Here is a 22654-nt window from a genome sequence, read left to right as displayed (position 1 = left end):
TATTCCAGAGGTACTCATACCCTCATACTATGCCTAAGTCACAGCTGCTCCACTTACAATCCAGTGTCCTGCTAATGCACCTGGTATAGCGACAAAAGATGGTCCACATGCTTGAACCATTGCCCCACATGCAAGAGACCTGGCTGGAGTTTCTGGAACCCAATTTCAATTTAGTTCAGCCCCAGCCATTGCAACCATTTGCGGAGTGAGTCAGTGACTGCAAGTATGCATTTGTACTCACTTGTTCTCTTCCCCCACCCCTCCTGTGCGTGTTTTCTCTCTCTCTCTCTCTCCCCCCCTCCCCTACTGTGTCTTATCTGTCTGCACATGTCCTTCTGTTTTACTCTGACTTTTGAATAGACAAATAATCTCAGAAGAAATAGTTTGCGGTATTTAACCTTTTGGGATTGGCTCATTTCCCTTAGCATTATGGTTTCCAGTTTGGCCCATTTGGCCACAAAGAACTGCATTTTGTTTTTTTTAATAGCTGAGTAGTATTCCATGGAGTAGATGAACCATAGCTTTGTTATTCAATCCTCTGCTGATGGGCATTTTGGCTGCTTCCATGTTTTTGCAATTACTGATTGTGCTGCTATGAGCATAGGAGTGCATGTTGGTTTCTCATAAAAAAAGTGTTCTGGATATATTCCTAGGAGTGCTATTGCTGGATCATGTGGTATGCCTTAATTTAAGATGATATGATGTTATGTTATGGATGTTATATGTTGTGTATAATCTAAAATTGAAATGTCAATGAGGTGGTCACAGAAGGTGGTTAAGAACTCGCATTTACTTTTAACATATTGGTTACTCATTACTATGTCAATTCCATAATGATGTAAATTTTTGCTGATGGTATGTTGGAGCTTTTAATTGATTGGGATGATACTCTGCTGGCTCTGTCTTCAAACCAGAGAGGGTATACCTAAGAAGCCGTTGAACTTGACTGGACAATAAGATGCTGGACTATATGTTTGGTATATGCTTGCAATGTGGGAATCTCAACTGAACTTGAACTGTGGTTATGCAACAAGGTGGAGGAATCCACCATGGTGGGAGGGTTTGGGGAGGGGTGGGGAGAATCCAAGTATCTATGTAACTGTGTCAAATAATACAATGTAATTAATGAATTAAAAATAACAAATAAATTTTTTAAAAAAACGAAAATGCATTTGAACCTGGGATGGGTGGGAGACTTGGGTGGGGCTTCTCCCTTTATCTCCCCCTTTACCCCAGATATAGAAAAAAATGTGTAGAAATAATAGTCTTACCCATTTCCCTGTAGCCCTTGAATCTTTGTACCCTAACTATGTAAAGCCTGTCAAAAATAAAATTAAAAAATGGAAAAAAATCAACAAAAAGAAAAAAAAAGAAGAAATAGATTGCTCTTAAGTGAAAACTTGAACATATGCTTCCTGCTTTCCATTGAAACACATACATAAAAGAATCCCCCAAATGCAACATTAGATGGAACTTGGCACAGTGCAGCCAGCCCATAGAGCAGCACATCGGGAATCCCGTGCTAGGGCGCTAAGCACTGCTGTGAACACACTAAACACAGTGATCTGCTGCACTGCTGTGAACACACTAAATACAGTGATCTGCTGTAGCGGTCATGTGGAAAGGCGAATGGCAGCAGCAAGGGACCAGAGCATCGGCAGCCATTGCTAAGCCAAGGCACCGTCCCGCATGGCTGGAGCCACAGCTACTCTGTGCCACTCCACCAGGTAGGAATCACTTCAGGATGACAAATGGCTCCCACGGCTCTAAGTCACTGAGTCCAGAATTTCATATCCTTCATTCTAGAGAACAGCAGACCACCAAGGCAACTTATGCTTTGTCTCTCAAGGCACTTGGCCCCTAGGGAGAGCAGTACATCTCCCACCCAACACGGGATTCATTACTTACATTTAAAATGGGCTTCTCTGACATGGTGGCTCTTCTACCTGTGTCCCACAGGAGGAAGGGGAAAGGGGAGGGGTGATGCATTAGAAACAAACAAAAGTCTGAGCAGCTAATTCCAACCATGCTATGCCAGGGTGGGGCCCATGTCTGACACAGATGCAGAAATGTATCTTAGATGAAATGAACACTTACATAATCTAGCAGTCGGTAATTTATCAGGTACCATTTGCAATTGTATTACCAAAATGTCCTGGCCTCATGTCATGAGATAAAATGATAGTCACAACTAAGAAACGTAGGCATTCAAAATCAGCTTAATGTTGGAAGCTGCAAGTAAAGCAGGAATTCAGAATCAGTTCTAAACACTAAGGTATGTAAATGCAAAGAAATGCACTTGCTAATAATGTTTGCAGCACTTGTTCCAAGGCACACAGTCATACTATTTCTTCTGCGGCTGAGATAGTATTTGTGCAGTCGGAGTGCAGAACATAGAGGCGAGCCCAGTTACGACCCTTAAGCATGCTCTGGGAACTGTGCTGATTGCAGGTGCTACTGAGACCCACCAGGTTCTCCAGCACATCCCCTAATGCGGTCAGTGTTGGCTGATCCTTCTCACAGCCATCCTCTTCTCTGCAGAACTGGTGCTGATGAGCGCCACTTCACCAGGAGAGGCACCGATAGGCCCATGCATCACGGGACAAAGTGAATCATAAATAATGCCAGCTGGATGAGAACCCACTGCTCTGTCATCTCCAGCAGGGCCTGCTGCCTATCTGCTCCTGCTGCAGCACTGTCTGTGGGGCCAGGAGGAGGCCCTGCTCCCAGGAAGAACAGACCCTTTCCTCCTTCCTTTCCCTGCAATGCACTTGAATTGTTGTTACTGGGAACACTCCCCCCCCCCCCATCAATCACACCACTGTGAACCCCTTTCGCAAATTGTGTTTCCAGGTAACCAGACATTAAACCCACACACACAAAACAAGGACCAATGAACATTTATAGTCACCATAAGTCAATGGTCAACTTTAGGTGGTGGAGAAGCCAGCCGATGAGTGTAATAAAGTAGAAATGCTGGTTACTGATTAAGCAACAATTGTCCCTGGTGACTGACTGCAGAAATCCTGGCACCACCACGTATCAAGTGGATAATCTTGGTTAAATCATATCAACTGTCAACCTCAACTGCTCCTCTAAAAAATACTGAAAATACTACTCATGAATGCTGTCGAGCAACGGAGAAAATTCCAATAAAGAGATGAGCACGCGACCCCGTCACAGTATGTCAGGTAGTAATGTCATCATTCCATGACAAATTGGGTCATGAACATTATAGCAAACAAGCATAATTGTGAATTTGCAGCACAACTTTTCCTTGAAGAAATTAAATCCAGGCATCATATCAGCAAGAAGGCTGAAATCCCTGTGCCTGTGGGATGGTATCAGGAAAAATTCTACATATACATGTATATATAAATATATTAAACAGATATAGAAAGGAAAAATATTTCATTAAAGTCAAAGGCTACAAATTTTTTTTTTGAATTTTCTTGGTCATAGACACTTTAGGGATAACTCAGTCCCTCCTTCCGTCTCAGCCTTGACCTCAGAAAGCCTTGTGCAGAAAGCAGGTCCAAACAAGTGCTTTGTTCAAAGTATCCTTGCTTCTCATTTACGTAAATCTTAGAATCATAAATGAATGTTTGTCCTAATACAAAAATGAGAATGATAAGGGGACAGAGGGGAAGAACAGCAAACAGGAGCCTTCCCTGGAGGCTCCTGATACTGCCTTGAAGAAAACACCAAAATGTTCCACCCATGTCTGAAGGTCTCTTAGGTACACAAACTGCATTTCCAGCTCTGTCTGGCAGCCGACAGAGGCCAGGCAGCTGAGGTATAGCTATCGCAATGTTGGCAGAGGAACACGTCAATTCCTAGTGTGGCCCAGAACAAGCTCTGCGTGTGATCCACTGTGCCTCCCCAGGAAGTTTGGAGTGAAGATAGAACTGCCATGAAGGAGAGCATCCTGGGCTCTTGACAGCACAGGGGACAACCCCAGGAACCTCTGCATGGGTGACTTGCCACTGCAGGGTTGGTGACAGTGAACACAGCTGAAGAATACTTGCTGAAGCCACAAAAACCTCAGCCCTCATCTTTATAAAACTACACAAGCGATTATAAATCCTCCACAGGGAAAGAGGCAAGTGTGTGCTTGGATGGATGGGCAGACGAAACAGGTGCCAGCAGGAAATGTTTCCCAGGGAGCAAGGCCTGACACGGAGTGGAGGAGCAATGCTGTGTCTGGAGGCTACCAAAGGGCTTACTAGGGTTACAGGGTTGTATGTGGAGCGGAAATAAACTTTACAACCAAACACAATCCAATAAGCTTTAACAAAACATACTGCCATCAGCCTGTGTTCATTCATCCATTAGGGAAACATGGAAAACTGGACACGGACTAGGTACCATGATGGGGAACACAGATTCTTAAGAGGGCCAGACAGTAAAGGATCTAAGCTCCATGGGGAGATGGCCTTAGTTGTAACTAACTTGGACCGATAGATAACACACGGAGGAGTGGATTTCTATATTTCAATACAACCTTATTTGCTATGGTCATAGGCTTACAAAGTGCAAAGGATCAGATGTGATAGTATTCCCATAAAACTTAAACTATGACCTGCATATATTAGCTTGCTAACCCTTGGAAGATAGTCTAAGATCCTTCCACTTTTAAAATGCTGAAATTTTCAGAAAACAACAAAAGAAAGGCAAATGATACAGAACAGAATCATGATTTTTAAGCACTACAGAGAATACTAGACTCTTTGCCCAATTTAGAAAAAAATACAACATAATTTTGAAAAGGAAGGAACCAATGTGAATATCTCTTTGGAATAATTATTCTGAATTATTAATTGGTATATCATCCTTTAAATTATAGAGAAGATTTCCAACAGAGGGAACTCATATTGCAGTGTTATGACCCATTAGAGAGGGTGTTAAAAATTGACTCAATTTATTTTTAAATTTAATTTCATATTAATAAAAGGAAGCAATTTAAACCTAAGCATTCCAGCAGCTTCTGCAGCAATGGTCACTAAGGATTCATACATGTGTCAGGTTCTAAAGATAAAAATGGAGGGGATGAATTCTCTAACGTATCAAAAATTCTGGAGATTTAATCAAGCGATCTGCACACTGCAGACCAAACATTTCGAGTGAGGCTGAATCCACCCATGCAGTGTCCTCTCAAGCCTGGCAAGGAGGGCAGAGGCTGTGGCATGAGCAGTGGGATGCTCAGGACGACCCATGGTTTCTACCCATAGATGCCAGGACCAGCCTCCCTGGCCAGCTGTCACAATGGAAAAATCTCCCTAGATATTTGCCAAATGTCCCCAGGAGATAAAACTGACCCCAGCTGAGAATAGCCAGACTAGATACTGACTCAACTGCCAACCCAATCCCCAATATCCAGAGACACAGAAAAAGGAGTTCATGTCCATCTTGGCACCTGTGATCATGCAGACTGAGATTTACCAGTTTTCCAGTTAAAAATCAGAGAGGCAGGTGGCAAATTAGTATACAGACTTGAATCTTCCTGCTTATTCCTAGAGTTGCAAGTGAGAAGCAGGTAGTGAATCCCTTTGTCATAGTAACAAAGCAATATAAAAAAATGCATGTCGAGCTATTTCCCGAAAGAATGCTCGAAAGAGACAGTAAGGTTAAATGAACCGCAGGCCCAGGTGTTCTGTAGGCTGCATTCAATGACCTTTCACCTTGGGCTATCCATGGTGCATTACACACGGACCAGTGTGGTTAGTCAGTCTGGAGGCCAGCAACATTTTTATGTTTTTCTGAAAGCTTTATTATTGTAAAATCATCCTCATGTTCAAGGCGAGACTAAATGTGATGTACACGACGTGGCTGCTATCGTGCCGGGGAGCAGGAGGAGCAGCACGGCTAACAGTCCCTAGGCTTGGCCATGACTGGGCATCATCATGCCACAGCCACACTGCAGCAGGTGGTGGGCTACTGCGAGACTCCGCCCAGTCCTCTCAGTGAGACGGTGCCCTCTAAAGCACGGGTCAATACTCCTCTTATCATGGGTGAAAACTCTATTTCCCTCTTCAAATGAAAAGCAACCCCACTGGTCATTCTTCTTAGCATGTGGAGGCATGCCTATTTGAAGATCTTAACAAATTTTGAGAGACAGTCGTCTCACTTCCTGGTATTTTTCTGCATGAATATTCTGCTGGTGCTGAGATTCACCTCAGACAAGTAAGAGTCACTGTATACCAAACCCCACTGAAGTCTTCACTGCTCACCAAACCATCAGTGAAGTCAGCAGCTTACTGGGGAGCAGAGACTCTCAGGGAAGGTGAATCCTGCGCTGGGGTACCGCACCGGTTCACCCAGAAACATCTCCTCACAGCAAGCTTCCTTCTCCTGAGGTCACTTCCCCTAGCCCTCTTTTCTCATTAGCCGATGTCAGCATGGGTGCACAAGGTGGGAAATGTGCATGCAGGGCTTTTCTGGGCAGCACCATGGGGGACCACCCAGAGCTGCGGAAGGAGAGCTGGAGAGGAGGCATTCAGGGATCAAACCAGTGCCCCCACTGCAGCCAGGAAGGCTAAATCGATCTAATTAACATACACATTAAATCCTGTATTTTTTGTATGTATGAGGTGAGAATACTAAGACCACATATCAGAAATACTATGGACACTGCTCCTACATGTGGTCACCTTATTGTATAATAACTCTCTTGACCACACTCTTCCTAACTAGAATTGTGTGTCCCTTGAACAACAAGCGCCTCACTCCCCATTCCTGGTAACTGCCCTGACGCTGCCTTCCACAAATGTGTTCTCATTAGATTCTACACACACACATACACACACTCACTTGCCATTTGCTTTTCCACGACTGGCTTCTTTATCAATGTCCCTGAATTACTTGTCATTCTGTTTCCTTACCAATAGATCCATTATTTTACCGACCAATCAGTTCACTTAAAGACAACTATCGTGGCAGGACAATGAATCTTCAAGGCTGAAAAAAAGTTGTTATTTTACTAGTTATTATTACTGTTTTGTAAAACAAAAACAATCGACATGTATGGAAAAAACCCCTGCACTTTCTTGCCACACGTCTTGATTTTCACTAGATATATGGGCGGGTAGTGCTTTGTAGCCCTACATGGATGAGAAAACCAGCAACTACTGAGAATTACAGAGCTGCATCACAAATCCAGGCCTAGCAGCTTTCCAAGGTTCTGTATTTTGACAGCTTAGCTTTGGGTGTGACACTGCCTTCTTTTCAGGCCCCGGTGAATATAACATAGGTCTAGAATGAAAATCCAGCCTCAGCGTCTCCTCGATGCTCACAAACACCAGCATCAGAGAGAACGTGATGAAATGAAGTCCACTTGAGTCACTTCTTCGATCTGCTACTCAAAGATGCTCTTAGAACTGGTTGAAAAGCTTTTCCAAACCATTCATGCCAAGACTGACCTGTCCATAAGGAGTTCTAGAACCTCCGTTGGCAACAAGTTTTGGTCACATCCTTTTCCTGCATGGTGAGCATCTTCGGCTCATCCCCCAGACTATAATCACAGAAGCAGGTCCGTTGCATATTTATCCATTACCATTCACTTTGTGGCTTTTCAGCATAATTCATATTTACACCAACAGAAATGACATAAAGAGGAAGCAAGGATGTGTCCCAAGAGTGTGCAGGCTGACCGATGGAAGGAAACAATCAATGATGGCTCCAACTAGGGGAGAGTGAGGCCCGTGGACACTGAGAAAGGGGAAGATACCAGAAATGACGGGGGCTGCCCAGCAGGGGGAAAGGCTAAAAGGAGACTGAAGGAATGTGTATCATGGAAGGCCTCCTGCACCATGCAGGAACTGGCGCCTTGTCTGTCTCCTGGATTAACACCTGCCCCAGCGTCTGTCTCCACTGCCTCAAAGCCTCAACAAATGGTGGTGCAAGAGGGAAGCTTCCTCAGGCACTGCACGGCACTCACCTGCAGAAGAGACAGGTCCTCGAGCCGCAACCTGAAGAGGTAGTTTCTAGAACAGAAAGAGAGAGGAATTTTATTTTTGAAAATTCTAGTTTGTAAAAATTATAAGAGGAGAAAAACCCTTGACTGACTTTAGCTTTAGGACTATTTCCTTTCAGGAACATGTGCAATGGTGTTCCTTGAACCCTAGAGAGCATTCATTATATCAGCATGCAAGAAAACTAGCAGGTGTGTACGTGAGTGTGAGAGTGTGTGTGTGTGTGAGTGTGTGTGTGTGAGACAGAGATGAAGGCGAGTCATTAGGGGCTCTCAGCCACGTGAAACAGACCAAAGGACCAGGCTCTCAGATTCTGAACCTGAGTTGGGCCTTACCAATGGAACAAACAAAATACTTGTTGCACCTTTACTTACTCATCAGCTACATTTACTATGTCTCAGAATGAAATCAGTGGCATCAAGGGGCTGACAGGATCAGCTCAGCTGCCCAAGTGTTCAACAGGAAATCAGAGCGGTACGACAGGGAACACGCAAGGGGGATTAGTGGAGCTCAGGGAAAGGAGAGCCCACACTGCTTACAGACTCAGTCTGTGAGAAAGCTAGGGCACTCCCCTCCCTCCTTCCCCCCACTCGCTCTCCCTTCCTGCCTTCCTCCCTTCCTCTCTCTATCCCTCGCTGCTTTCCCTCCCTCCCTCCTTCCCTTCTCTCCCTCCTTCCCTTCTCTCCCTCCCTCCCTCTTTTTCAATGATTCAACTTCTAGAGATTGCTCCTACTCATCAGGATGACTACACGATGCCTCTTTCCTCATTGTTTGCCTGAATTATTGCTGAAAATTATTGCTGAAAACATGCGTTTTCACACTTCACAGAGTAGTCAGTCTATGAAATGGGACAAACTGTACCATCTGTCAATGTGTTTGAAGAACACAAATGTCTACGTAAATGAATGCCCATAATTCTACCAATTTTCAGTAATTAATGGTAAGTACTTTATTTGTTGTCACTGAATAACGTATTCTTAAATAATCTTAGATGAAACTGCTACAAACAAAATAGATAAGTACTTAGGTATAATACTTATTTGTTAGTTACAATGTCAGTTAATGAGGCTTACATGAAAATTTTAAAGCTGGAGTTAACAAAACTATTAGAGTTGCTTCAAAAGCTCACGGAAAGCAGATTAAAAGTTTAGATTGTTACAAAATATTCAAAATGCATACCTAATGGGGGCCTAAAAAAGGTCAGGAAATATGTGCTAAAAAAATGCCACATGAACCACAAACTAATGAAAACAAGAAGTGTCTTCACATCCATGTTCTTCTAGCACCTCAGCACCAAGTAATGTTCACTTGAACGTCAGCTGTTTGCTTAGTTTTGTTGCTGGGTTCCTTTAAGGTTTTGAGGCACAAAGTTCATAAGCATGATTTTCTTTCAAAGACAATCACTATCTGCATTAACATCACAGTACTTTGTGCAATGTCTTTGTGGAACTTACTGGGTTCAGGTCTCCCCATCACTCTCAATTCCACCATCCTTTTTATGAGCGTTCTTTCTCTCTCTCTCAAATAACATGCACACAATAAAGGAATCTATATACAAAGAGATTTCAGGGCCCAGCACTAGGATACAAGAGGTGAAGCTAACAATGCTTGTTACTAGCTTCCCTTTTGGGAGCGTCAAATTGAGGCCAAACCGCTCCACCTCCAATCTGGCCTCCTGCTACCACACACCTGGGAGAGCAGCTGTTGGTGCTCCATATACCCGGACATTGCCATCCACAAAGGAGACCTGATGAGGTTTCAGGATCCTGTGTTCATTTCAACCCAAGTCTTTGCAACCCTTTAAGGAGTGGACAAGTGGACAGAAGATCTCTCTCCTTCCTCTGTCTCCCTGTCACTCCACCTTTCAAATAAATATAAAAATTTAAAATAAAAAAAAGATGATGACTTCAAAAAAGAGACTGTTGTGGAACTCCAACCACCTTCCTGGATCCTAAGTATTTGATCAAACAGTGTGGATTGTGCGCCTCTTGCACTCCTTGCCTCAAACCACCTGGCTCTCAGTGCCACTTCAGGTATGTTTTGCTATATGGAAAATCCCAACCTTGCAAACAATCAGAGAGATTTGAAATCTCTCAAAGCAGCTTGATGCATACAGCTCACGTCAACGCCATACAAAGTTAAGGTTACAAAAAGAAAGAGATCTTCTAAAGAGAACCCAACAATTGGTATTTCCAGATGTTGGGCCATTCGCACACTAAAGTAAGATCTATGGTCCCCTACAAGTGGCTGTTCTCCAGGGCATTACCAAAGAGGCAACCACTTTATCTTGCAATTGGAAGAGCACAGAGGAGGGAAAACAATATATGTAAGGTTCACGAGAAAGGCCGACAGCCCTCCCAACCTGAAGAATAAATGCCCCTGGCTCACAGCCAGCCGGGAATGCTAAACCAAATGCTGCTCCAAGGGTCAGATTCTCAAGCAGGGCAACGTTCGGAGCAGCTCAAAGCATTTAAGTGGTCTCATGAATCTTTCTACACTTCTAGATGTAAATAGCTAGGAATAAGGAATACTGCCTTTGTTTAGCGAGAAAGGCCGTGGTACAAGAGACAGAATAGCTTCTTCGAGGGCATTCCATCTTTATCCTCCCTTCACAGCAGTACAATGCGAGAGTTTATCAAGTTAGAAAGATTGCTTTATGACTGTAGTGAATAAAAATATGAATTCCTTAGAAAGGACCTGCTGTTTTCAAATGTCTTGCAATACAATCTGACACTAAGCATTCAAATGCAATAGACCATATTACTTTTAGAGTCAGGATGTATGTGGAGCACAGTTCCAATGGACTGAATAATTCAAATTGTGAACCCATTAAATTTGGCAGATGCAAAATGATACTACCGAAGCCCTTTCATCCTTTTCCAGTCAACATCTGTGTGCATTTTCTTCCTTCTTCATTGGAGTTTATCTCTTATTGACTCAAGGACTAAATGACTCATTCCCAGGTCCCTTCAAGACCCAGCCCCGCCATGGCCCATTAGGACAAATTGCTAAGCACAACAATATGTTCTCAGAGGGAGCAGAATGGGCCCCATAGATGAAGTCCAATTGTGTCTCTGTGTAAAGTGATAAAATCCATCCACCATAAAAGCAAAGTTGAACCTCCACAAGCATGTTAACTAAAGGACTTATTTTATCTAGAGACACTATAAAATTTAACTCTGACCTCCATTAACTATGAAAGACACAAATGTTTTAAAATGACATTGTCTTAGAATAACTCAGTTGGTCTCTGATGAATATGACTATAAAATCAAAGAGAAAATTCAAACTTTTATTCAACATGTAAATCAGAAGCTTATCACTGAAGACTCAAAGACAGAGTAAGGAAACTAGCTCTGTGTTGTGCACTAAGACAGACCAGAGACAGAAAACAAGAAAGTCCATAAAAATATTTTTAAACAATGGTGACAAACACTTCTGCTACTGTTCATTCAATCTTTAGACTCAACTTGACCAGATGCACTTTGAAGTCAAAACATACACTGCACACCAGCTACCACCTTGTGGGGAAGTCAGAGCCGATACTACTGAGGGCTCTTCTCACCAATCTCTGTTTTCATGGCATCTATGTTTTCTCAATGCACATTGCCAACTCAGACAAAACTGGAGGTGCAGCAACTAACACTCACATTTTCAATTGGAGATTTTTTTAATCCAGTTGTGATTTTGAAAGCAACGGGGAGAGGGAGGTATCTTCCACTGCTGGTTCACTCCCCAATTGCAACAGCCAAGACCAGTCCAGGCTAGAGACAGGAGCCACAAACTCCATGTGAGAATCCCAAATGCGTGTCAGGAAGCCAAGCTCCCAGTGCCTCCTGTGCTGCATCATGCAGTACATGTACGTGAGCAGGAAGCTACATCAGAAATGCAGCAGGTGCTGGAGCCCAGGGACTCGGCAGCAACACAGGCATTGTGAGCAGCAGGTAACCGGCTGTGCCACAACAGCCAGTCCCATTGCCTGGACATCCAGTGCTGCGGACACATTTACACATTTAAATACAAAGGCACAGGAATAGATACCCCTTTGTTCAACAAGGAGTGACATATATGCAACAAGCATGGATTTTTCATGCCATGCAATAAATTATCCCCAGCAAATCTCAGTGATACAAAATCAAAGAATCTTTTAGCATAAGCAGAGTTGGGCAACTGTGATTTCTCAGTATGCTAATGACTGCACTGATTTTCTCAATGCTTTAAATATTACTTGGAAATCTCAGTGAGCTTCCAGGGTTGGAGATGACTTACTACAGCAAACACAACCCATGGCTTTTATTTTTGCAAGTCTATTAGCTATCTGGTTTCTTTCCATTTTTCAATTAAATTTTTTTCACTTAAAAAAAAACAGCGGCAACAATATTCTATGATTCTTTCAAACTAGGAATACTGATCCTGAAAATATAAGAAATTTGAAAAATTATCTTTAAATAGCATTATCTTATTGGTTATGTTCAGACTAAGTAAGATTTTTCATTTACCTTCGTATAATCAGACAATTAAAGCTCATTTTCCCATATGCTCAATGTCAACCATAGTTATCATGACCAGTAGTCATGCCCAAAGCTTGTTGAAATGATCTTTGGTCCTTTGCCACACCCCAGCCCAACAGCTGTTCATCACTATCAAATCCAGCTCTGCAGTATGCCTCTTGTGTGGCTCTTCACCTCCATGTCCAATATCCCTGCCTAATTTTCACTTTACTCTTACATCTACTCTACATTTCTGCCTCCAAATTCTCCCAACTCTGGCAATTTCAAGGGGTCTGGTAGGGGTGTTCAGGTATGGGTTGGTATTTGCTCTGTGCCACAGAAGCAAGGAGAGCCATTCACCCCGTAGCTACCATTTCCCTTGTCATCTTTATAATGCCCTTGTTTCGATGTGTAATTCTGGTGGAATTTCAATCAAATGTGTCCAAGGATACAGACCATTCTATTTGTCACCAGTTACTATGGGCCTATACCCCTCCACCACACTCAGGCCAGACTGCTTGCCCATGTGCACGCATGCAGTTTCAGGTACATATGTGAGAAGTTACAGGTAAGCCTTCTTATGAGGCAATCAAAAGCACAAGCCTATGAAGCATGTTGGAGATTAAGTCAGAAATTAATTTACGGGAAGAAAATGACAGAAAGACCAAGACATAAACAAAACAACTGACTTCTACTATAAAAATTATTTTCACTTAGAAGGTCAAAATTTGAAGAAAAATTCTAAATAGCCACAAAGACTGCCTCAAACATCTCCATGGTTCAGTGGCAAAGACACATGCTGCAAATGCCAGGATAATAAATTTTTCTTCATTACCACTGCAAGGATTTATGTATAATTGAAATACGGAAAACTGTAAATCCTAAGACACCATACACTGTGTAGTTGTAGTCTGTGGACCAAGTAAGCTATATTTCAGAATCACATTTAAATCTAGCACAGAACACATGCCAGAGTGATGGATTCAGGCTGGAACCCTTAGAATGAACCTGAAACACTAAAGACAAAAATATATACTTGCAAAATAAAAAAAAAAAACAATCTATCTCTGACATCTGCTGCTTACAACCCTATCAAGTCGGTAGAGGATTATTGCAGCCATGACTTCGACAATGATCTCTACAGAAATAATATTCCAGGTGGGGTGGAGCACGGCTCAGGGGACAGGAAGACGCTGCAGCTGCATGCAGTGGTGCCTGCCTTTGGAAGCAGACACAATCCCGACTCCAGCTTTTTGCCAGCATGTACCCCAGGAGGTACATGGATCCCTAACACCCACGTGGGAAAATCTGTACTCCATTCCCAGCTTGGGCCTGGCCCAGGGATGCCCATCACAGAGATCTAGGGAAGCAAAGGTTGAATGGAGATGCCTGCTAAGTCTATATCTTCGTCTGAATTTGTCTGACTTTCCCAGAAATAAAATTCAATTCCATTAAGATTAAATTCTAAACCAACTAATTTTCCCAGCTTGATTTTTTCATAATTTGGAAAGTGATTTTAGCAGACTTAGTTTCAAAGAACTACATGGTCTATCAATTGTCATTCACGTATTACTCAAATGATATTCTCAAGAGTAGAAACAAAAAAATCAAATATACAGAAATAACTGGAAAGGCTAACTGATTCTCTCTGAAACTGCTCTTTCATTTACACTAGGCTGTTACTTTCCACATCTTCTAACATGAACATGGCTAAGTGCAATCACTGAAGACTATCAAAATTTTTTTTTTTTTTTTGTATCTTAGGAGGTTTATTCCAACGGGGCAGGAACAGGGTAGAGGTGGTGAAGATCAGGAAAGAAAAAGAGAGAAGAGAGAGAGGAGGAGAGACCAGAGAGGGAGAGATAAAAGAGACCAGAGATGGAGCCGCACCTGGGGGGCCTTTTGTCTGTCAGGTGTAGGGGGCGGGGATTGGGAGGGATTGAGGCCAGGCCCCCAGGGGATTGGTGCCTGCAGGTGAATGCCTAGGGATGATTGGCGAGTGGGCGGGGTTGGGGAGGGGGCTGGAAGATTGGGGTGGGATTCAGGCGGAATGCCAGGTTACATCTGATTGGTGGACGGCTGCACCTGCGCGAACTTCATGAGCTGTGAGGAAGAAGGAATGGCGCCGGGTCCAGGGAAGGATATTGGAATAACTCCTTACATTCCTCCCTTTTGTTATATATAAAGGAAGAGGGGCATTGTTCTCTATGGCTTCTAGGAGCTGTTTTCTCTTGGCAAGAGAAAATCAACTCAAGCCAGCTTTTCAATAAGGACTCTTAATAACCCTTCCCTCCATTCCCATCCACTTAAATGTAATTTTTTTTTTTTTAATCAAACCATTAACCAGTTTCTTTTGCAGGACTAGAAGCGTCCCTCCACCTCCCATTCCTCCCGTCAGGCTGCAACCACTGCCAAGACTATCAAATTTTAAGGAGACTGGGTAAGCAAGCTACCAGTGTCACAAAGCACTTAAAAGATGATGAGCACTTGGGAAATGATGAAATGTCCAGATCCTTGATGAAGTCACGTGGATTCATATCCAGGTGATTTCAGGTGCTACACAGAGGTCACCTACAGAAAAGTTTTTCTTGGCAGCCAGATGGCCTTCCCTTATCCAGGAGTGAATGGATCACTTCGCTGCATCAACACAAACACCATAGGTATTCACTGAAGCCATGATATTGACTGCTGTGAAAAGCTAACATGACGTTCTATTTTTCCACGGCTCATGTTTTGAAAGCATTATCAGTTCCTGAAACTTCTCCCTGTCATCTATACTTTCCTTGCTAGGTCAACCTTCCCAAACAGGGCTGGGTTACTTTTAAACTCATGCCATTGGCTGCCTTCCCCTCTCAAACACCCTAGGTGGAACTGCAACACACACACACACGACCCAGAGATCCTTGTTAGTGCAACCTCCTAATGTGGTTATCACTTGTTCTGGGGAATTTCAACCTTCACAACTGAGTAGAGCTTATCATGCCAACCTTAAACACGCCTACCTCAATTGTGAAACTGGCTCAGCGTCAATCAGCTAAGCAAGTTCAGTCCACTCTCTTCTTGCCATTCATCAATCAGATGTCTACAATTTACCTCCATTTTTTGAGAACAGAACACAGCACGTGCTACTAAGAGCCCTAGATGTTGGAGACATAATTATGACGTAATACCACACGCTGCTTCTCTGGGATTCAAAGCTCAATGAATACCTGCACTTTCTACACATGTTTAGTCTGGCATCCTCACATATTCCCCCTGGACATGAAATCATATAGGCCACAACAAGATGAGACAGATGGAAACACGGTGCTGGGCTGCAGCCTCCAAGGATGGTATGGAGTCTTCTAGGGACAAGACGACAGCTTTCCAGGGACTCTGAGATGGAAACCTTCAGGAGGAGGAAGCACATTCCAGCCAGGGCAGGTACATGTCTCTTCATGGAACCCAGTTTTCTCTGTAGCTTCTCTCATCCCTGTGTCACTAATAAGTAGCCCACATCCTGCCAAGACTCAGATGCAGCTCTGTTCACACAGCTTGGCAGAACCCGAGAGAGGTTAGAGACTGGAGACCAGCTCATGGACTTAAGGAATGCCAGGGCAACAAAACTAACTGGACACTTTCCTCCGCTCCCTCAGGTGGGCACCTGCTGCCCTTGGCTTGATGTGAGAGCTCATTCTGCCTGAGGGTGAGCTCTGGAGCCCCAGATCTGCTGCCCCGCCACACCTTCTCCCAAATGCAGCCAGTGGAGTGGATCTGTCTACTTCCCTAGGCATCTGCCCAGATGCAGGGGCACATCCCCTAGACATAGATGTGTTCAAGTAGGTGGCATCTTCGAGTCTCCACGAACAGAAATACAGATTAGATTAACACATTTCCTACTGCCTGCCAAGAAATAGCTCAATTCCCTACATTAAGTGCCATTATGTGCACAGATACAGGAGCTAACTGGAACACATGGAGCAGGGACTGTGCCAGCTCATCACCCATTGAGGGCCCTTATAATGAGTTGAGATTTAGTGTTTTCACAACAGAGCAGCAGTTGCCGGCGGGGGGTAAGGGGAGCCAAAGCAGCCATCTTTCGAGAAGCAAGCAAGCCTGCCAATACTTATATCAATAATTACAAGAATTCCACATCTAAGGATATAGGGCTTCAAGGCAAAGTGGCAGGTGGACCACACCCAGGAACCAGCATTTACCCAAAGGGAGCTACTCAGGGTGAGCACTTTTGGCGAGGTTGCGGGGAAAAGGGAACCCTACTCCACTGCTGGTGGGGCTGCAGGCTGGTACAGCTTCTATGGAAATCAGTATGGAGAATATTCAAACAACTCAAATTCAACATACCGTATGATCCAGCAATAGCACTCCTAGGAATATATCCAGAACACTTGTTCTATGAGAAACCAACAAGTACTCCTATGTTCATAGCAGCACAATCAGTAATTGCAAAAACATGGAAACAACCAAAATGCCCATCAAAAGAGGATTGGATAAGAAAGCTATGGTTCATCTACTCCATGGAATACTACTCAGCTATTAAAAAAAACAAAATGCAGTTCTTTGTGGCCAAATGGGCCAAACTGGAAACCATAATGCTAAGGGAAATGAGCCAATCCCAAAAGGTTAAATACCACATGTTTGCCTTAATTTAAGATGATATGATGTTATGTATAACATGTTATGTTTTGAATGTTATATGTTGTGTATAAACTAAAATTGAAGTATAGGTGAGGTGGTCACAGAAGGTGGCTGGGAACCCGCATTTACTTTTAACATATTGGTTACTCATTACTATGTCAATTAATTCCATAATGATGTAAATTTTTGCTGATGGTATGTTGGAGCTTTCAATTGATTGGGATGATACTCTGCTGGCTCTGTCATCAGACCAGAGAGGGTATACCTAAGAAGCCGTTGAACTTGACGGGACAATAAGATGCTGGACTCTATGTTTGGTATACGCTTGCAATGGGGAAATCTCAACTGAACTTGAGCTGTGGTTATGCAATAAGGTGGAGGAATCCACCATGGTGGGAGGGTTTGGGGAGGGGTGGGAGAACCCAAGTATCTATGTAACTGTGTCACATAATACAATGTAATTACTGAAGTTAAATAATAAATAATTAAAAAAAAAATCTGACAGAAGATGGTATTCAGGAGGAGGGGAAGAGCCAGAGGCGAAGCAGCAGTTTCTACCACCGCAATGTGCGCGCCAGGCTCTGAGTGGCAGAGGTGGATGGCAGTCAGCATTGGAAATCCCCCAGCATTCCCAAAGACCAGTAAAAATGACATCAGGTAGCCCTGTACAAGCCACACTCACAAAACAGGATGAAGCATAGCTGCTCAACACTGCGGACAAAGGCAACATCTTCAATGTTTAAAAAGATTCACCTCTTTGCTTGAAGGGCAATATTACAGAGAGAAAAAATGAGGCAAGGGGAGGGGAAGCAGAAGGACAGGAGGCGAGCAAAAAGACAGGAATAAGAGAGAAGAGGGGAAGGGGAGGAGCAAGCCTGAGGGAGGAGGCGGGAGGAGACCAGAGAGCAAGCCACAGCCAGAGGCGTTTTCCATCTGCTGGTTTACTTTCGCAATGGCCCCAGCATCCAGAGCTGAAGCCAGGAGCCTGAACTCCATCCTAATCTCCTACGTGGATGGCAGGGACCCAAGTACTCAGGCCAGCTGTTGTTGCCTTCCCAGGTACATTAGCAGGCAGGCAGATTAGGAGTGGAGTGGCCAGAACTCAAACTCACGCCCAAGTGGGATACCAGTGCTGTAGGTGCAGGCTTAACCAGCCACACCACAATAATGGCTCCTGTTTTATTCATCTGAAGTTCCTCCAGCCATCACAACTTCTTCACATAAATGGGCAGGAACACCAGAAGAACTGAGAGCAAAAGCAATGATTCTAGAAACTGCCCAGTGTTTGTCTACAGTCCCTGCAGCACAGGCTAGGCCAACATTCAGTCATGTAGGCACTGCACATGGAGCCCTGGACATGTATTCCACTTACACAGCTTGTTTCAAGTCAGTTGTCCTGTAATGTGGAAATATCAGTTTGTATGATGGTCATCCTCAAAGTGCAGTTGCTGGCAAGGTGAGCTGAAGGCAGGGAGTATGTGTTCACTTAGAAAGGAAGCAAGGGGAAACAACTCAAAGTCTATCCCGATTGTGTTCCCATGGCCTCCTAACTAGCTGGGAAGCAGATGTTGACATGGATACGGGACCACGCACATTCTTAATATGCAGGAATGCAAAACAGCACTTGTTTTCCTTCTCAATTTACTGATGAACAGCATAGTGGAGGTCACCAAGAAAGATAGAGCTGGGGAGTTTGCATCAGGCTGCCTGGTTTGCCAAAATGTTACTGAGTACTCCAGGGAGAAAACAAGAGGGTGGTTTTAGAAATGTTCCTCACTGGGAAAGCTGGGTTCTTTCACTTAGGCACCTGCTTTGGGGCGAAGTGCTTACGTATATTCTGCCTGTGCTTCCTCGTGTCTAAAATAGTGAGATTGACTGTACCCACTTCCTATGGCAAGAAATAAGTCAGTTCTGTGAGAGCAGCTCCTAGTGCCTGGGGAGGACCCCATCGGTGCTTGCAATGAAGAACGGCTACCCTGATATTGGTTGTATAGTGACACTCACCATGGTTTTCATTCTTACAAGAAATAGCCATAGTTAGCACGCTCCAGTTGTGGTACGGAAGCCCACATGTAACAGCTCAGACACAAAGTGAAACGCAAAAACATCGACGGTGGCAAAATGCAGACGCTCTCACCTTGCTCCTACAACAAGTTCTTGTTGTCCTGGATCAAACGTTAACTGCGAGAAGTCCACAGCATTCTTCGCTCTGAACTCACGTAACCAGGGGCCAATTTCTAAATAAAAGAAATAAAAAGGTAAAGATGAATGACCACAGAGTAGCATCAGATACCAAACATCACACTTGAGAGGAACGAGGGGGACCTCCAACGCAAACATGTAGGGGCCACCAGAGTTGTTCACCAGGACGTCCCATAATCCAGAGTGAAGTGTTGAGACATAGGGCAGCTGACTGACAGCGAGTCACCAACACTTGACTGGCACTTCTTCACCAGATGTGCATTTGTGTTTTGGCTCTGGGCTGGGCAGAAAATCACACAGCTGTCGCCAGCCTCCTAAGAGGACCACGGAACACAAACAAGAGCACTTCCTGTATAACAGGACGGAGAGCTGCGGACGGGGCCCATCACAGCAGCCCTCCTTAGGGGCAAGGACCACGCCCAGGAAAAGCACCTGCCTCATTTGTGCCAGAAGTACCACCTCCCTGTGGAACAGGGACCATGACGACACACGCAGGTTTTCTAGAGACCTCGTTCACATCTCTTCTAGAGGAAACCAGCAAATGGCCACTCTACAGAGAGGGTTTTCTACAAGCCCTGTTAATGCCGATTGTGCAGCCTCTGCCTGGAGTCCAACGATTACAAAATGACAACATATGAAGAGGGATTGAAAGCCGCTTCATGAGCCGTTTTTGCAACTTTCACTAGCTCACTGTGGCACTGCAGATTCCCTAATCACCTGCCCACTGTGGAAATCCCAGCCTTTTGTTGACCATCAATCATGTTATCAGATTACCTTTGTGTGTGGGGGGGGCGGAGAGGTGGCAGCATGGTTTCAGTATTCTGAATGATATCACACAATCAATCCTCAAACCAACAGACTTATTGACTTCAGAAAAAAAGCATGCAACCCAGGACACAATCTTCTCAACAAATGATGGTGCTGAAAGGAGGTCCCACACCTCCCAGCACAGCATACAGAAACAGCTTTATGCTACGAACAACTGAAACTAGCTTAGAGGAAAATATTTTTATAATAAGCATGACTTTCCTATTTGGGGGTGGGGGTGGGGAGAGTGAATGACAAACAGAAACTTTTCTGCTTAAAGGAATCCATGGCTGAGCCAGAGACAGAACTGTTTGTGGTACTGAAATTTTCCTCTATATGGAAACTTGATTTTGTTTTTGGTATTTTATATAAACTTCATTTGTACATGAAAGTCAGTTAAATCGAAACACTGGAGCCTGTGAAAGCTGCTAATAGGGAAACATCATTAAAAGTTATGCCACCAGTTGGGAAGCCTGCATCCCATATTTGAGTGGTTTGTTGAATGCTACCTCTGCTTTTCAGTTTACTGCTAGTGCAACCGTGCAGGGGAGACAGGAGCAGCAGATATTTTACCAGGCTGATTTCTTGTAAGTTTCAAACCTCTGGACAAGATGCCTAATAAATTGCCAAGCACTGTATGCCAGAAAAGATGATGATATAAGCAGGTTTTACTAAATGCTTCAGCAGCAAACAATCTCAAGTTCGCAGCATTTCAGGCACAGAGGCCAGTCTCTCTCACTCAGGGGGAGGCGATTATGATGCTCAAATTCCAAGGCTGGAAGAGAACATTATGAGAAAAGAAACTCACAGGTCAACTTCACTTACAAGTGCTGGAAAACGAGTAAAAAGTCATCAAGTCTCTCGTCTCTTTTCAGATTTAGAATCATCCCCAAAACTTAAGACCGACTCAAGACCATTAAGATAAAAACATATGCCCCTGGGTTTCACCCTCCCAATAACAGGTTTCCATAATGGCAGGGAGAAATTACCAACACTGCCTTTTAAGGAATCGAGAAATGAACAGTTTCAGAAAGAGAAAGGTCAGAGATTTCAGAGTCAGATGTGGAAACGGACAGTCTAAACACAGGGCCACTTGATAGCAAACTTCTCGGAGGCAAAAGGAAGTTCCAGGAGAGGAGGAGAATCAGAGTACACAACGTGCAGAAGTGTCCCGGGCTCCCTGCCCCTACAGGTGTATTTACATCATGTCCTCCCAGGTTTCCCTTCTGGTAACACGGAAATAGCCCTATGATGAGAAAGAACTTAAAGATGGCAATTAATAGGAATGCTGTTTGGAAATTCTGGAGTCGCATACAACCTGTAAATTCGAACTGAACATTTCATTCTGCAAATACAAATAATCTGTAAGATTTTATATCAGTCATCCTAGATAATCCAGCCTTTCAAGAAGCATGACTGTTGAAATAGAGTCTCTGGGGCCCGGAGCAATAGCGTAATGGTTAAAGTCCTTGCCTTGAACGCACCAGGATACCATATGGGCACTGGTTCTAATCCTGGCAGCTCCACTCCCCATCCAGCTCCCTGCTTGTGGCCTGGGAAAGCAGTCAAGGACAGCCCAAAGCTTTGGGACCCTGCACCCGTGTGGGAGACCCGGAAAGAAGTTCCTGGTTCCTGGCTTTGGATCGGCGCAGCACCAGACATTGCAGCCACTTGGGGAGTGAATCATCAGACAGAAGATCTTCCTCTGTCTCTCCTCCTCTCTGTACATCTGCCTTTCCAATAAATAAATAAATAAATAAATAAATCTTTAAAAAAAAGAGTCCCTGGCAATGATCTTCTATTGCACAATTAGGTGCAGTGATTCATATCTGTCTCCTCTTACTACTACATAAGCTCTCACTTAATTGCTTTGTCAGTATCTTACAAAAGTATAATGATTACATTTCTTTTTTTTTTTTGATTTGTTAGGTTATTTTTATTTATTTCTTTTTTTAATTTTTAAATATTCACTTCTTTATTTTCAAATTATGCAAAGGCAGAGAGACACCGAGCGGTTGTCTATCTGCTGCTTTACTTTCTTTTTTTTTTGAATTATTTATTATTTAACTTCAGTAATTACATTGTATTATGTGACACAGTTACATAGATACTTGGGTTCTCCCCACCCCTCCCCAAACCCTTCCACCATGGTGGATTCCTCCACCTTGTTGCATAACCACAGCTCAAGTTCAGTTGAGATTTCCCCATTGCAAGCGTATACCAAACATAGAGTCCAGTATCTTATTGTCCCGTCAAGTTCAACGGCTTCTTAGGTATACCCTCTCTGGTCTGAAGACAGAGCCAGCAGAGTATCATCCCAGTCAATTGAAAGCTCCAACATACCATCAGCAAAAATTTACATCATTATGGAATTAATTGACATAGTAATGAGTAACCAATAAAAACTTGGTCTTTCAACATCAAAAATAATTACAGTTATGTGCATGAGGCAGAGAAAAATTTGCAATTTTTTTTCTAATTTAAAAGAGAATGCCAAGTCCATGTAGAGTCAAAGTGTCTAACTTTTGACTAGGACCAGCTCGGGCTCCA

General features: G+C 43.6%; 1 protein-coding gene across 3 annotated transcripts in view; it reads right to left on the bottom strand.

The window, feature by feature from the left end:
- Nucleotides 1-22654, bottom strand: part of SEMA5A (semaphorin 5A) — a 317265-nt gene that overhangs the window by 146424 nt on the left and 148187 nt on the right. For all 3 annotated transcript variants that reach the window (XM_058680133.1, XM_058680134.1, XM_058680135.1), the window contains 2 exons: nt 19233-19332; nt 7937-7982 (listed from right to left, as the gene is read on the bottom strand). In XM_058680133.1, the coding sequence (XP_058536116.1) occupies nt 7937-7982; nt 19233-19332 (146 nt within the window). The remainder of the gene's footprint in view (nt 1-7936; nt 7983-19232; nt 19333-22654) is intronic.

This window comes from Ochotona princeps, chromosome 23 (genome assembly GCF_030435755.1).
Source record: "Ochotona princeps isolate mOchPri1 chromosome 23, mOchPri1.hap1, whole genome shotgun sequence".
NCBI lineage: Eukaryota > Metazoa > Chordata > Mammalia > Lagomorpha > Ochotonidae > Ochotona > Ochotona princeps.
The sequence above is the reverse complement of the archived record's forward strand: the minus strand, read 5'-3'. Positions and strand labels throughout refer to the sequence as shown.